This window comes from Syzygium oleosum, unplaced genomic scaffold, assembly GCF_021117445.2.
Source record: "Syzygium oleosum isolate NSW1041296 unplaced genomic scaffold, Sole_v2.1 Sole_v2.02, whole genome shotgun sequence".
NCBI lineage: Eukaryota > Viridiplantae > Streptophyta > Magnoliopsida > Myrtales > Myrtaceae > Syzygium > Syzygium oleosum.
In genome coordinates this window covers 15,842,466-15,856,577 of record NW_026607486.1, presented here as the reverse complement: position 1 = coordinate 15,856,577, position 14,112 = coordinate 15,842,466, and the positions used below count along the sequence as shown (strand labels likewise).

Genomic DNA, 14,112 nt, shown 5'->3' with positions numbered 1-14,112 from the left:
TTTTCATTTTGTCAAGAAGCACAATTCACATTGATCAAATGTTAGGTTGATGTGGTTTTAAAATTCTCCTTTTGTTTTTCATTGAAACCTAAGAGCTTAGAGACAATCTTTAGCTTATATTAAACATAAAATACTCCCAAATGTATATAAATAATGAACAATTTAGGATACATCAATACTTTTCGTAGTATGTTAAACAAAATAACTTTCCTTTTATCTTACTCGAACCTAACCCAAACATTGTGTTAGGTATCATCTAGCCAATGTAGATAAAACCAGTCCATTAAAAACCTAAGCAAGACTAGCGAGAAACTACGTTGCGTTGAAATCCATGACGATGGACGAAAATATATGGCGAAGAATAATTAGATAATGGACATGTTCGTTTGCTTCATTGAAGAAGTATAATAAGATATGGGACAAATGGATTGTATATTTACACCATGTTCGTTCCAACTCGATTTCTCAATGGCTCACCGTTATTTACTCCGACGACAATCAATACAAATTCGACAACGTGAATCGCTACTTTTCTCCCGAGTCAGAGCGTACCGCGTCGCCGGTCAGCCCCGCGACTTTTCCAAACAGAGAGTTTTGTCAGAGCTCATCGGGAGCGACGATGGCGTCAGCGTCCCACCACCGTTCCGCATCGGCTCCCAGCGAATCCTCCACCGGCGAGATGACATTCCTGAGGTCTCCGACCGTCACCTCGCCACCGGCTCTCGGCTCCCACTCGGCGACTATGGCGGGGATCCGGAACCCGACCCGGGTGTCCCAGACGTCGAGCGCGATCTTCCCCAAGTTGTTCAGCCCCGCCGACACGACGGCCACCGGCGACCTCGGTGACGCAAGGACCTGGCAGAACCTCCCGACGAACTCTCCGTTGGCGTCTTGCAGCCGCAGCAATCTGCTGTCCGACCTGTCCCACAGCTTCACGACGGTCTTGCCCAAGACGAACTGCGACAGGTTGTCGGCGAAGCTGCGACGCCGCCGCAGCTGCGAGTCCCCGGAGCCCGCGAGCCGGAAAATGAAGTTCCCCTGCGAGTGGTCGCCTGACGGGGAGGGAAGCTCGTCTTCGTCTGACTGGCCATCGTCTTCTTCCGACGAGGACGAACACGTGTCATCGTCGCTATCGTCGAAGTCGGAGGCAAGAGGTTGCTGAGCCGCGAGAGGGCTGCTTTTCGGGAATCTGAGGGCCGGTAGCTTGACGACTCGGCAGATTAGCGTGCCAAAGCAAGCGAGCGTCGCGAGGAAGATGGCGCTCCATTTGCAGACTTCAAAGGCTAGCGAAACGAATGCCTCCTGAGACCACGATCGAGACAAGATCTGGGAAAGAAAAGGTGGGTCTTGCAAAAGATTCATCAGCTGAAAAACGCGAGGCTTCGAGGAGGAGAAAGGAATGAATTCGCGTTGGGTATGCGAAGGAGAACGAAAGCGTGAAGGGGATGAAACGGGATCATGTGGGGATTTTATAAAGAAACTCAGGAACGAGAGAACGGATGGATAACAACAGAGTAATCTAATGTGGGACGGAAAGCCTTTCTTCTGGCGTGTGACGTGGAGAGACGTGGAGAGACGTGAGTGGCGGCTGAGGCATATTCTCTCCACGTCGGAAGGAAAGGTCAGGCTTTCTTGGAAAAGCTAAGGCTAAGGTCAAGGTAAGAAGATCGAGATGGAGGCAGCTGAGTCACCCATGACGATGGCTGCTCGTGTATCACGTGGTCGAAAACGTGCCAAGTTCTTGTCCTTTTGGATCTACTCACTGAGTTTCCATGACTTTGCCTGGTTTTGAGACTCTCTTAGGTTTGTGGGGGAGACATAACATCAAAGTGGTCAAGTTAACCTAACCGATATGGAAAGGTAGATGTTAAAGCACGCTTAAAATGAAAACTTTTTTACATGACCACAAAAGTCGAGTCCATAAGATATGTAGATTCACTGGCCCTTTTGAATAAGACGGTACTACAGTTTATCAATCACTGGATGTTGGAGTTGTCTTGCGGGTCTTGCGCGAGACTTATTGATCCAAAGGCTGTTGTGATATAAAGACCAATGATCCCATCCTTTGTATGTTGCATGGACATCTAGATTCAGTGACATTTGATACTTTCGTCAAAGAGTCGCGTTAAGTTCTTGTTTTTATCGCTCCGACGGCGTTCCTGTTGAAAGGGTAGTTTAGTCTTCTCCATAATTAGTGAGCCATAATGCTCACTATATATATATATATAGATGATGTAATTTGATTAAGTAAATTACGATTGTGTTTTTCATCATGGTATCAGAGCCAATAAACAAAACCCTAGTCCTTCAACTGTTACCCTAGCCACCGGAGGCCACTGTTGTCACCGGAGAAGTCACTGCCGCCGGCCTTGGAATCTACGCTGGCGGCGGCTACCACGACTCCTGCAACAACCGCACCGCCGGCGTCCGCAACGTCCACAACGTCCACGACTCCCGCGACTCCGGCGACTCTTGCGACACCATTCCGGCATTGATTCATCCGTCGATTCACCAAATTGACACCTCGTTACTGTCGCTTTGAGTTGTCCTGAGTCGCGCCAACATTGCCTAGTTCTAGTCCGGCATCACTGGGCCTTGCTGAACTCAGATCTGGCGATGTTCCACCAAGTTCTGAAGCCGCGAGTTTGAGTTTGAGTTTGAATTTGAAGCAACGACGAAATCCAGAGTCCACGAGTGTTGCTGGTTCTACGAGCGTCGCTGGTTCCACAGAGCCGTCAACGATGACCTCCAAAGTCCACGAGTTTTGCTGATTCTACGAGGGTTGCTGGTTCATGAGTGTTGCTGGTTCCACAGAGCTGCCAACGATGTCCTTCAGAGTCAAAAGGTGAGTGAGAGGAAAGTGAAGTCACAAGGTGGGCCTTGCTCGTACTCAAGTGTAAACGAGCATTATAGGTTCAGCAGCCAGAAGAAATATTTGAGAATGGGATTATTAATTTTTGGTGAATCACACTGTTATTTGCCCGACGCATATCACATAGGCGTTCTTTTCTTGCAAAACTAAAGTCCCTGCCTCGTGTTGAAGTTTACTTGCGATGATTGATTATTGGGTTTGTTAATGCCCTATGTTGATTTGTGCTTCTATTCTGATGAGTTATTATGTTTGGTGGTAATTATTACAATTGGTGCACAAGGTGCAAATTTCGGTTAAGTTTATTTTGATATTATTATTGAGTTATGGCTGGCAATTCTGGAAACACGGATACCAGTCTTACTAATCTGAAGTTGACCTCTGTTAAGCTCGATGGGACCAATTACCCTTCTTGGTCTATGGCAGTCAAAACATATCTTTTAGCCACCAAACAGCTGAGTTATCTGGCTTCATCTCCACCTACGGATAAAACAAAGGAGGATGATTGGCGTTCTGGCGATGCTGCTATTCGAACATTGTTGTGGAATACCATGGATTCCAAGATTAGTCCTCAGTTTATGCAGTGTACATCAGCCAAAGCTATTTGGGACAAATGTGCTCTTATGTTTTCGGGTCGTGATAATATGACCCGTGTTTGTGATGTGTGGGAGGAGCTATTTGACCTACGTATTGGAGACATGTCTGCATCTGATTACTATTCTAGATTCACCACCCTTTGTGAGAAATTGGATACTTATTTGCCTACCACTGATGACATTAGAGAGTTGGCTAAGCGCCAACAGGATATGAGAGTTGTGTTATTTCTCCGGGGGCTTGGTCCTACTCATTCTTCTCTCCGACAACAGATTATCTCCCAGGGTACTCTTCCATCAGTAGATGAGGTCTTTTCTCGGGTCCTTCGATGTGTGCCTGACTCATTATCATCTGCACCTGTAGCAAGTGCTATGGTCTCTCAGTCTTCTGGTGGCCGTGGAGGCCGAGGACGTGTTCCTCGGGGTCGTGGCAGGTCTGTCTTTTCTCTTGGTCGTGGCCGAGATGGTGGTAGGGGTGCCGGAAGTTCTCGTTATTGCAACCATTGTCAGCGAGCTGGCCATACTGAGTCTTATTGCTATACCCTACATCCTGAGCTTCGTCCACGGGCTGCTTATGCCGAAGCAGTAGAATCTCCAGTACAGAAGGTTCCTGATAAGTCATAGGAGTTACCTAGTACCATTATGCTGACTCGCGCCGAGTATGAGTCCTTAGTGCGTCACAACCAGGTGGTGGATTCCTCTGCTCCTACTGCTACTTTGGCACAGACTTCTTCAGGTAGTCCGTCCTGTTTACTCTCTTCTACGCCCACTTCCTGGGTCGTAGACTCTGGTGCTACAAATCATATGACCGGTAATTCTAAGCTGTTGTCTGATATTACTTTTATGTCACCTAGTTCCGTTACACTTGCTGATGGTTCACAGTCCCATATCACTGGTCAAGGGAATGCAACCTTGGGTCCCTCTCTTACTCTTTCATCTGTTGCCTCCTTTTTCATATGAACCTCCCCAAAATGTACTGGGGGCATGCTGTTCTTACAGCATGCTATCTCATAAATCGCCTTCCATCCTCAGTGCTTCATGGGGGCATACCTTTCTCCACTATCCATCCCACAAGTCCACTTTTTACTTTACCACTTCGTGTGTTTGGGTGTGTCTGTTTTATGCATCGTCTTGCTCCTGGTCGTGATAAACTCGATCCACGGGCCCACAAATGTGTGTTTCTTGGGTATTCTCGAACTCAGAAAGGGTATAAGTGTTATAGTCCAGTTAGTAGGCGGTTGTATGTCTCAGCAGATGTAACCTTTTTCGAGGATCAGTCATATTACTCCTCTACAGCGGGTCCTTCTGAAGATGTTCCATCTTCGACTATGGCTCCACTACCGCCTATTCCCTTAGCGAGTATGCCTGAGTCATCAACGTCATCGCCTAGTTTTCAGTTCGCCGACAAGACCTATCAACGGCGCCGGTCTGTTCAACGTGAGGTAGTACAGTCACCGCCTGCATTGGATATGCATGATTCTCCACCAGTCAATGTCCCATCTTCTGATCCACCAGTTGCTTCTAAGCCTGATTCTACTACTGACATTCCCATTGCATTGCGCAAAGGTACACGTTCTTGTGTTGGTCAACCCAATCCTCGGTTTACTCCCTATAGTGGTTTGTCTTGTCATACACATACTCGTTACCCTCTTTCTCAATTTTTATCATACGATTGTCTTTCTCCTACATATTCCTCGTTTGTTGCTTCTTTATCTGCTGTGTCTGTGCCAAGTACTGTTGCAGAGGCTCTTGCTCATCCAGGTTGGCGACAAGCTATGGAGGATGAAATGCAGGCACTACAGGATAATGGGACATGGCAACTTACATCGTTACCTGCTGGGAAACAGGCTGTGGGTTGCCGTTGGGTTTTCACAGTGAAGTTTCAACCAGATGGCACTGTTGAGCGTCTGAAGGCACGTCTAGTTGCCAAAGGTTACACCCAGATATATGGAGTTGATTATGATGATACATTCTCTCCTGTAGCAAAGATACCTTTTGTTCGTGTTTTCATCTCTCTTGCTGTCCATTATGGTTGGACTCTTCACCAACTTGATGTCAAGAATGCCTTTCTTCATGGGGACTTGGTAGAGGAGGTATATATGGAGCAACCCCCGGGGTTCGTTGCTCAGGGGGAGTCTACCAGTGTTTGTCGTCTACGCAAGGCATTATATGGATTGAAACAGTTTTTACAGGCAAAATTTAACACAAAAGATATGGGTTGTTTGCGGTATTTCTTGGGCATTGAGGTGGCCTACTCACGTGATGGTATCTCATTATCACAGCGGAAATATGTATTGGATATTCTTAGTGAGGTTGGTTTTCTTGGAGCGAAGCCTGTTAATACTCCGATGGATCCTAATGTGAAGCTTGATGCAGAACAAGGTGAATTACTTCATGATCCAAGTAAGTATCGGAGATTGGTGGGTAAGCTCAATTATTTAACTGTTACCCGACCAGATATCTCTTTTGCGGTTAGTGCTGTTAGTCAATTTATGAGTACTCCTCGTACTACACATTGGGATGCAGTGCTACGTATAGTTAAATACTTGAAGGGAGCACCAGGTAAAGGGATATTGTTCAAGAATCATGGACATCTTGATGTTATTGGCTACTCTGATGCTGATTGGGCTGGTTGTCCTTTTGATAGGCGATCAACTTCTGGTTATTGTGTATTCTTGGGAGGCAATCTTGTGAGTTGGAAAAGTAAGAACAACAGGTGGTGTCTCGATCGAGTGCTGAGGCGGAATATCAGGCCATGGCTCATGTGACTAGTGAGTTGATTTGGTTGAAGATGTTATTATCCGAACTTAGTATGTCTTCTTCAGCTCCCTCAGTTCTGTGTTGTGATAACCAGTCTGCTATGCATATCGCTTCAAATCCAGTTTTTCACGAGCGCACGAAGCACATTGAAGTAGATTGCCATTTTGTGCGAGAAAAGATTCAAAACAAGGAAATAACACTTCAATACACACAGACTGAAGACCAACTTGCTGATCTTTTCACTAAGTCATTGCAAGGTAGTAGAGTGATTACTTTGTGTAACAAGTTGGGGCTCTTTGATGTTTATGCCCCAACTTGAGGGGGAGTGTTGAAAGGGTAGTTTAGTCTTCTCCATAATTAGTGAGCCATAATGCTCACTATATATATATAGATGATGTAATTTGATTAAGTTAATGACGATTGTGTTTTTCATCAGTTCCCAAGTAATTTTTCGAATCGGGCAATTTGCTATCAACTTTGTTCTAAGAATCCACCACCTTCTCTCACTTGCTTGCGTTCTAAGTGTTCTAAGAGTCCGATTTGCTATCGACTTTGTTCAATGCGCTCGAGTCGGAGTAATTGACTCATTGAAATGGCCATGGATCCTAAGCATACAGAGAGTCCAGATCTTCTAGAATACACGACATTTGTTAAGAACTTTTGCCAATTGCCATATGCAAAATAGAAGAAAGTACAGCAGCGGTCGCCGGTTATCTCGGCCAGCAGCCAAAGATAGGCGAAGGAAGGGTGTCGTGTTCTTGGCCCCGCCTGAAGAGCGATCAGCGCTGCATATCGGTATCTGGATAAACTTGCGGAAGAACTTCCATTGAGGTTTGAAACATTGGTCTGTCGTACATTGAACTCTGAGCAAAGAAAGAAAAAGGTACAAACTGTGACCGGCAATTCTTCTATCCCTAAGTGGCGGTCTTCTATTTCCCATCACTCACTATCCTGCCAAAAGAAGTCATTATACCAAAACTCATGCATTATTAACATGTTACTTACATCAATTACCAGAATATGAGCAGCAGTTCACAGGACAAGATAAACTCCTTTGTCGAGAGAATGAATTTATATTAGCAAATGTTTAGTACATGAAGGCAAGCATATACTGACGAAATACTGATAAATTAAAGGCTTGTATCAAATATGTAGTATCTGATTAGCTCAAAGTGTAACCTCCTGCTTTCAGTACCGACATCTTTGGCCTAATTCACGATTGTTAAGCAGAGCAAACCTCAAAGGTCACAGAATTGGTTTGAGTTGAAAGTCCTATGCTTTGCTCGTTTATAGCGAGTACAACCAAATGACCCCAATGCTTCCTTTTACTTGCAGATTTTCTGCGACTCTCTATCCATTCTTTCCTTAATATGTGCTCATAATTCACATTCAAAATCAACTGAACTATCGTTTCCATTCAACATGAACAACCAGAAAATGATCCAGAGGGCATGGTAGAGTGACGGAAATCTGTGGCATGTGTGACAGTCCTCTGGAACATAAATCAGGCAATATAAAGTCACTTTGAATTATATCTAGGAACTGGCAAAGGCCCCAAGGTGGGGGCGAGATTCAATTTGAGAGCATCCCTTATATTCGTGACAGCATGCCATCAATAGAAACTTTTGTCACATGATATAAGTCGAAGCTGTAGGCTTTTACCTCTATTACGGTTTCCTCACCACAAGCACTGGGCATTTGGCATATTGAACACAGTAGTTGCTCACACTCCCGATTAGAGCCCTGTTATGGCACTATGGTCAGTACCACGTTCATTTTCTGAACCGTAAGCATAAAGAGCCACAAATGACAGAGCAAATGTTGCAGACTTGCAGAAGAAGTTAGAGTTCATTAAATTTAGTTCTTGAAGTGACAAGGAGCAGAAAATACAAATTCAGGATATTCAGAAAGCCAAGGAAAATAAAGTGCACACTCAATTAGTTAATGTAAATTGCAATCGAAGTTATTGAGAATTTGTAGCGCAACTCTAGAAAATCTCAGCAGCTTCTTTACAAATGGAAATTGTGCAATGCTAAGTACCAGAGGAAAAGTAACATAGCGTCTCATTCCGAGTAGTGCTTATGGATATGCATGTAATGATATATTCATGCTGAACAGTTTTTTTAGCATCTACTTAGCACATACATCACATCAATTCACGGCTAAAGTCAGCGTCCAGAAGTTCTTTTCCTCGTTTTAGTCCTTCTTTGTGTTCATTGCAGGAGTATGTACAATGATAAGCATACAATGGGACACCTCAAAATTGTTGTCTCTGCACAAACTAATTGACAGCATTTATGGGGTTATCATCGAACTGTCTCATTGAGGAACAGAGGGAAGGAATCGGAAAGCGCACCTTTTTATCTTTCCAATTCCACGCTCACCCATAACGAGAAGACTAACGTTGTACTTTAGAACGGCATCGCATATGGCCACTTTAGGATCCCCGACATCTGCAATTGTTTCAGCCCTTACCTGCATGTAGAGAGACTATCGGCATAAGACAAAGTGCTCCTACAGATGTGGGATTTCGAAGCTATGAAATTCTCTACGATAAGAAAAATCAAATCTAGCTGGGTTGTAGAGAATAAAACCAACGCTTCACTATTATCTTGAGGGTCAAAAGAAACTTTTCTTATTTTCAGAGCAAAGTCCCTTTCCCTTTTGTCGACTGACAAAAATGAAGGAATTATGCATACTTCTATTAGATACACTTATCAGTGCTCAAAGGACATCCCCTATTTAGCCTGGACAATGACTCATAGTTAAAAGATGGGTCAATCGGCCATATAAGAAAGAAACATGACAAGACATAAATGTTCAGAGTATTTAAAATGATCATAGGAGGCAATAGCATAGCCCAAAGAAGTAAAGTGACCGGCAAGAATCTGTACGATAATTAGTAGCAGGAAACTATGGTGGAATTTAATCCTTTGAACGCGCGCATCGTTACACGCTTCACGGTCGCTGCTTCAACAGTACAGTAGCGCAGACTTCAGATATTAAGTTGATTAACATGATCCGCTTTTTAATCACTCAATCATGTCCTATCGCACTGGAAAGCTATGATCTCTTGTTATTGAAGAAACAGAGGAAGTGTGGAAATAGGATTACCCCTCGGTTAGCACAAATTTCCTTAGCTTTATCCAAGTAGGCCGAAGTGAGCTTTTTATTGTTTGCTTCCACAGACTTGACAAAGTCCGGAGCTGCAATACAGCAAACGCAAGTCAGCTAGCGAGAAGAATTTCTATGAACTCCTGGAGTTATCAAATAACAACAATCATCACGATCGAGATCGAGAGAGAGAGAGAGAGAGAGAGAGAGAGAGAGAGAGAGAGAGAGAGAGAGAGGGGCTTAACTGGGTGAAACAGAGCAATACACGCGAGCAGAGCTGAGGGAGGCTTGGAAAGTGCTGACGGGTCGAGGAGGAGGGTGAGCCATGAAGATGAGGAGCGTGGAGCGCTCGACGGACTCCTTGAGGTTGTCGAGCACCCACATGAGCGCGTAGTGGCTGTAGTCGCTCTCGTCGATCGCCAACATCACGTTCCGGTCGACGCCGTTGGCCAGCAACACGTCCGCCATCTTTCGCGAGCAAGAGTGTCCGAGTCTTCTTCAGGGTTTAAGCACGGAACAAGACACTGGTGGGAGATGAACGGGAGATCCTGCAGAATTCGGAAGGGTAAAGATGTTTATATACACACATGAATGTATGCACATGTCTGTACAAGTGACGGTGAGGGTGGGGATGTGGTGGGGTTTTTTTTAGGAGAAATGCGCTCTTTCTGAAAAGGTAGTTGGGAAATCAGATGGCGGGAAGTACAGGTAAGAACCACCGGTCAACTGTATGAATTTCTGAGCTCGACCTACTCGACAATGGGAAGACGACGCCTTCGCCAACTGTTTTTTCTTGGGGAGTTTTGAGGGCCAAGTCCCAGAAAACTGAGCACAGCAGTTGTAACACAAACCACCTTAAAGTTTCAAAAACAGAGGAACAACTTTTTATGCTTTGCGAAATTTTTTAACACGGTCTTCCTAATGTCGGGAGAAAAGCATAACCTTTGACACTCACTACCACGATATTTCACATGTCTTAAATAAAGAGCATAATATTTCCCCTGCCTCTAGCGTCAGCTAAGTTTTTTCCTGAAAAATGAATTATCGTTAAAAATCTTACATGGCGGCTAGTCAGCATAACAACCGTGACATGGTTGCCACGTCATTGAACATTTTTAGGGATAAATGGCCAAAAAGTCATAAATCTATTATACAACGGCCAATTTAATTTTAAATTTTTCAATTGTGTCAATTTACTCCCTAAACTTTTTAATTATGACAATTTATCTCTATCTCTCGATTGTGATAACTATTCTTATTTGAGAACTCCATGAGTTCGTAGATATTCTTCTCGCTAGCTGACTTGTGTTTGCTGTATTGCAGCTCCGGACTTTGTCAAGTCTATCGAAGCAAACAATAAGAAGCTCACTTCGGCCCTACTTGGATAAAGCTAATGAAATTTGTGCTAACCAAGGGGTATTCCTATTTTCACACTTCCTCTTTATAAAGAGTTAGGATTAAATAAACACGATTGAAAGGTTTAAGACTAAATTGGCAAGCCGTAAAAAAGGTTTATGACCAAATTGGCCGTCGTACAATAGGTCTAAGACTTTTGAACCAATTTTCTCCATATTTTTATTTATTCTCTTCTCAATTTTAAATTTAAGTAAAATAACGATGAGAAATCTCTCTCGATTTAAGTTTAAATCTATTCTCTCTTTTTTTCGCCAATCTAAAATACTTATTAAACATATTCAAAAAAATAATCTTCAAGATAATGATTGCCTAAATTGCAGAAAAAGGCACTGAGTTGAACTTATAGATTGCCTAAATTGCAGAAAAAGGCACTGAGTTGAACTTATAGAAAAAGAAAATCAAGGGACTATGAACTATGGATTTTTTTGTTCATGTTAATCCTTCCGTCAAAGGATATGGATGGAAATGAGCATGCTCCTCCAACTCATTCCTGATGTAGACCCAAAAAAATATACATAAATTTAAAAGTGAATGTAAGTAGATCCTATTGAGCCTATGCTTTTCAAGAAACAAGATAAACTTGGCAATGCCCATGATAGGGCTGAGCAAGGGCCGGGCCGGGCGGGCTTCGGGCCCATTTGTTCGGCCCCGGCCACTTCTGCTTTTGCATGGAAGATTGCCAACCCACGCATTCATGGGACTATTCTCATACGTGATGAGTTGACTACGATTCCGTAAGTTTCTACATTACTTGTGATCTGAAAGATAAACATGAGGCTCTTCAGGCTGGTCTCTTCACAACAAGAACGGGGCACTTGGCATTGTGGACGCAGTAATCGCTCACGCTCCCCAGAAATGCTCTGTTGTGACAAGCAAAGCTTTTGTTAGAAGAAAGAGAGACTTGTAATTCTTCTCGATGTGCTAGAAATTGAAGAACACGAGGAGATAATTGGAGGGACAATCCCAACAGACGCATGATCCTCGAACAGCGCACGAGACGAGTTCGAGGAGCTCAGCAACGATGAAACTCATAATCCTATGGTCGCGAGCATTGAATCTGTCCCGACAAAACACCTCCAGCAAGCTCCGAAGACGATTAGGAGCGAACTTTGATAAAATTACAGCCAAAAGGATCCAAAAACACTGATAGAGAAGGTATGGTCAAATCCCGTTCAAAAAACAGAGGAGTTCGAAAATTGGATAATCCCAATTCAAAGCAGCCTATCAGTGGAAACGTTCGACCGTGCAATCAAACTGCTATGCAGATTGAGGCATGACTCATACGACTAAGGGGCAAACGAGAATAGGCATACTCGCTAGGAATAGATGCGCAGCCTTATAACTATCCATTTGACAATCATACGAGACTTTCAAGAAGGTGATACTAACCTTTGAATGGCTCCCCGACCATGACTTCCCAAAATAAGTAGCTGAATATCGAGCTTCTCTGCTGCCTCGCAGATCGCTTCTTTGGGTTCCCCAACTTCTGTGGCCATCTCAGCAATAATCTATGTCAAGGACGAAACCTTAAACTGGACGTAGTTTCATGGGTGTAGGCGATAGTGCTAGACTAAGACATTCAATCAATTGTCCTCAGGCACTGTCACTGCGCTATGCGAGCCATACAATAGACACCATTTTCAGTTTCATGCACATTGGATTATCTCGCCACTGCAAGAGGAATTGGAATTTTGTCATGACCTCACTCATTGAGTTAAAAGTTCCACCTCCCGAACCACAGCAGGTTAACAAAAAACTATCAATAGGACAGAGAATGACCCGATTTTGGTCTAGCTTATCATTAGACATCAACGAAACAGATAGAGAGTGGTCGCTCCAGAGGGTTTGGCACAAGATGCAGTGTGGACACTAAATTCGACAAATTGTAATGCCTGAGACTGCAGGGATTTGAGCCCGAAGTGACATTTGCATCAGATCTCTTTGGCTTTTGGAGCACAGTATCACAGTCATCTTGTTAAGCATCATTGCAGAGTCATCTAATCCTCTATTTAATTCATTGTCAAGAGACTCAAGACCTTCCTAATCCATTCGCGTGATTGGTAAGAACAATCAACCCCAAATCTGTGATGAGTGATGAAAGAGCATCAATGTGTTGGAGGCCAGTTCGATTGCTGATACTCGCCATAAGTATTCTCATTGACTACTTAAACGACATACTATTACCATCTACTAGATGTACAGAAAAATAAATACATTCCTCCATACTGCTAACCTATTACTCTGGATTAGCTGCATCTAGCTGTTGGAAGAGGGGTTATTTTTTACTTCATGTCCTAACATATGCTAACACTAGTCTGCTCTGGCTCAAAAGCATTAGAGATGCCAAAAGATGTAATGAGATGAGAGAATTCAAATTAGCTGAAGGAAGTGTCCATACCCCATGCTTGGCACAGATCTCTTTCGCATTCGCTAGCAGAGACAAAGTGGCCTTCCTCTGATTTTCTTGAAGATCGTTGATCAAATCCACAGCTGTCAAGGCATATTTATGGTGCCCGCAGAAGCACCATCCGTAAGTTGCATGAACTAGAAAAACAAAAAAACAGAAGGCAAACTTCGATTGTCTAGGAACGTTCAGACTTGCGAAGCTGCAAGCAAATACGCAACTGAACTCGAGCAGGGGTTGAGCAGAGAAGAGGAGGATTAGTCCGAACATCATTCGTCCGATTAGTCCTAATCTTATCGTACAATGCTAATTTGTTTCTAAACTTTTCAATGTTATGAATTTAGTTCAAAATATTCCGGCAAAATTATAATGTAATCCTTCCCCGGCCAATTTTCGCTGAAAATCCAGTATACCACATAAGACGGCTAGCGATGATTGAGCCACAATGTCAGCGATTTCTGGCGAAAATGAACGGAATGTCTACATTGGAATTTGCTCTAAGGTTTAGGATTAAATTAATAAAATTAAAAATTTCAGAACTGATTTGATATCCATGAAATGGGTAAATTTCCCGCATAATTTGGTTCAAGTAATCCTACGCTAAAGCGGAATAGCTCGGCCCGACCCTTGTAAGGATTTTCAAACCCTACTTATGACGGAAATTTCGAGTTTGATTAAATCCACCGTCAGTGGCCAAAGATGGTGGCGCCTCACCCTCCAACTTCCGGCAACTTCGTGACTAAACTCGAGTTTACATGAGGTGAATCCATTAGCCGTTGATCATGTAAGCACCTAATCTTTACTATAATGCGTTGAGTCTAGGTGCACGGATCAAGGCAACAGTTTCTCCCAACTTCTAGTATGAAGACATTGCCACCCTAACCGTGGGAGGCGAACCAGAGAGAAGTCATTGCAACACGGTGGCATTCTTGAATCAAATGAGAAGTTTCAAGGGT

General features: G+C 43.6%; 3 protein-coding genes across 3 annotated transcripts; all 3 read right to left on the bottom strand.

Moving 5' to 3' along the window:
• Positions 1–365: 365 nt before the first annotated feature.
• LOC115692951 (uncharacterized) lies at positions 366–1,584 on the bottom strand. Its single transcript, XM_030619965.2, has one exon. The coding sequence runs from the start codon at positions 1,360–1,362 to the stop codon at positions 598–600; it is 765 nt and encodes a 254-aa protein (XP_030475825.1). The 5' UTR covers positions 1,363–1,584; the 3' UTR covers positions 366–597.
• A 5,284-nt stretch (positions 1,585–6,868) lies between these two features.
• LOC115693143 (uncharacterized) lies at positions 6,869–9,934 on the bottom strand. Its single transcript, XM_030620148.2, has 5 exons — positions 9,582–9,934; positions 9,337–9,428; positions 8,579–8,697; positions 7,885–7,965; positions 6,869–7,173 (listed from the first exon to the last, which is right to left on the bottom strand). Exons 1-4 carry the CDS (start codon positions 9,802–9,804, stop codon positions 7,890–7,892), a joined length of 510 nt encoding a protein of 169 aa, XP_030476008.1. The 5' UTR covers positions 9,805–9,934; the 3' UTR covers positions 6,869–7,173; positions 7,885–7,889.
• Positions 9,935–11,154: 1,220 nt separating this feature from the next.
• Positions 11,155–13,429, bottom strand: LOC115670438 (universal stress protein A-like protein). Its single transcript, XM_056308105.1, has 4 exons — positions 13,351–13,429; positions 13,151–13,242; positions 12,142–12,260; positions 11,155–11,612 (listed from the first exon to the last, which is right to left on the bottom strand). Exons 1-4 carry the CDS (start codon positions 13,427–13,429, stop codon positions 11,534–11,536), a joined length of 369 nt encoding a protein of 122 aa, XP_056164080.1. The 3' UTR covers positions 11,155–11,533.
• Positions 13,430–14,112: the final 683 nt, after the last annotated feature.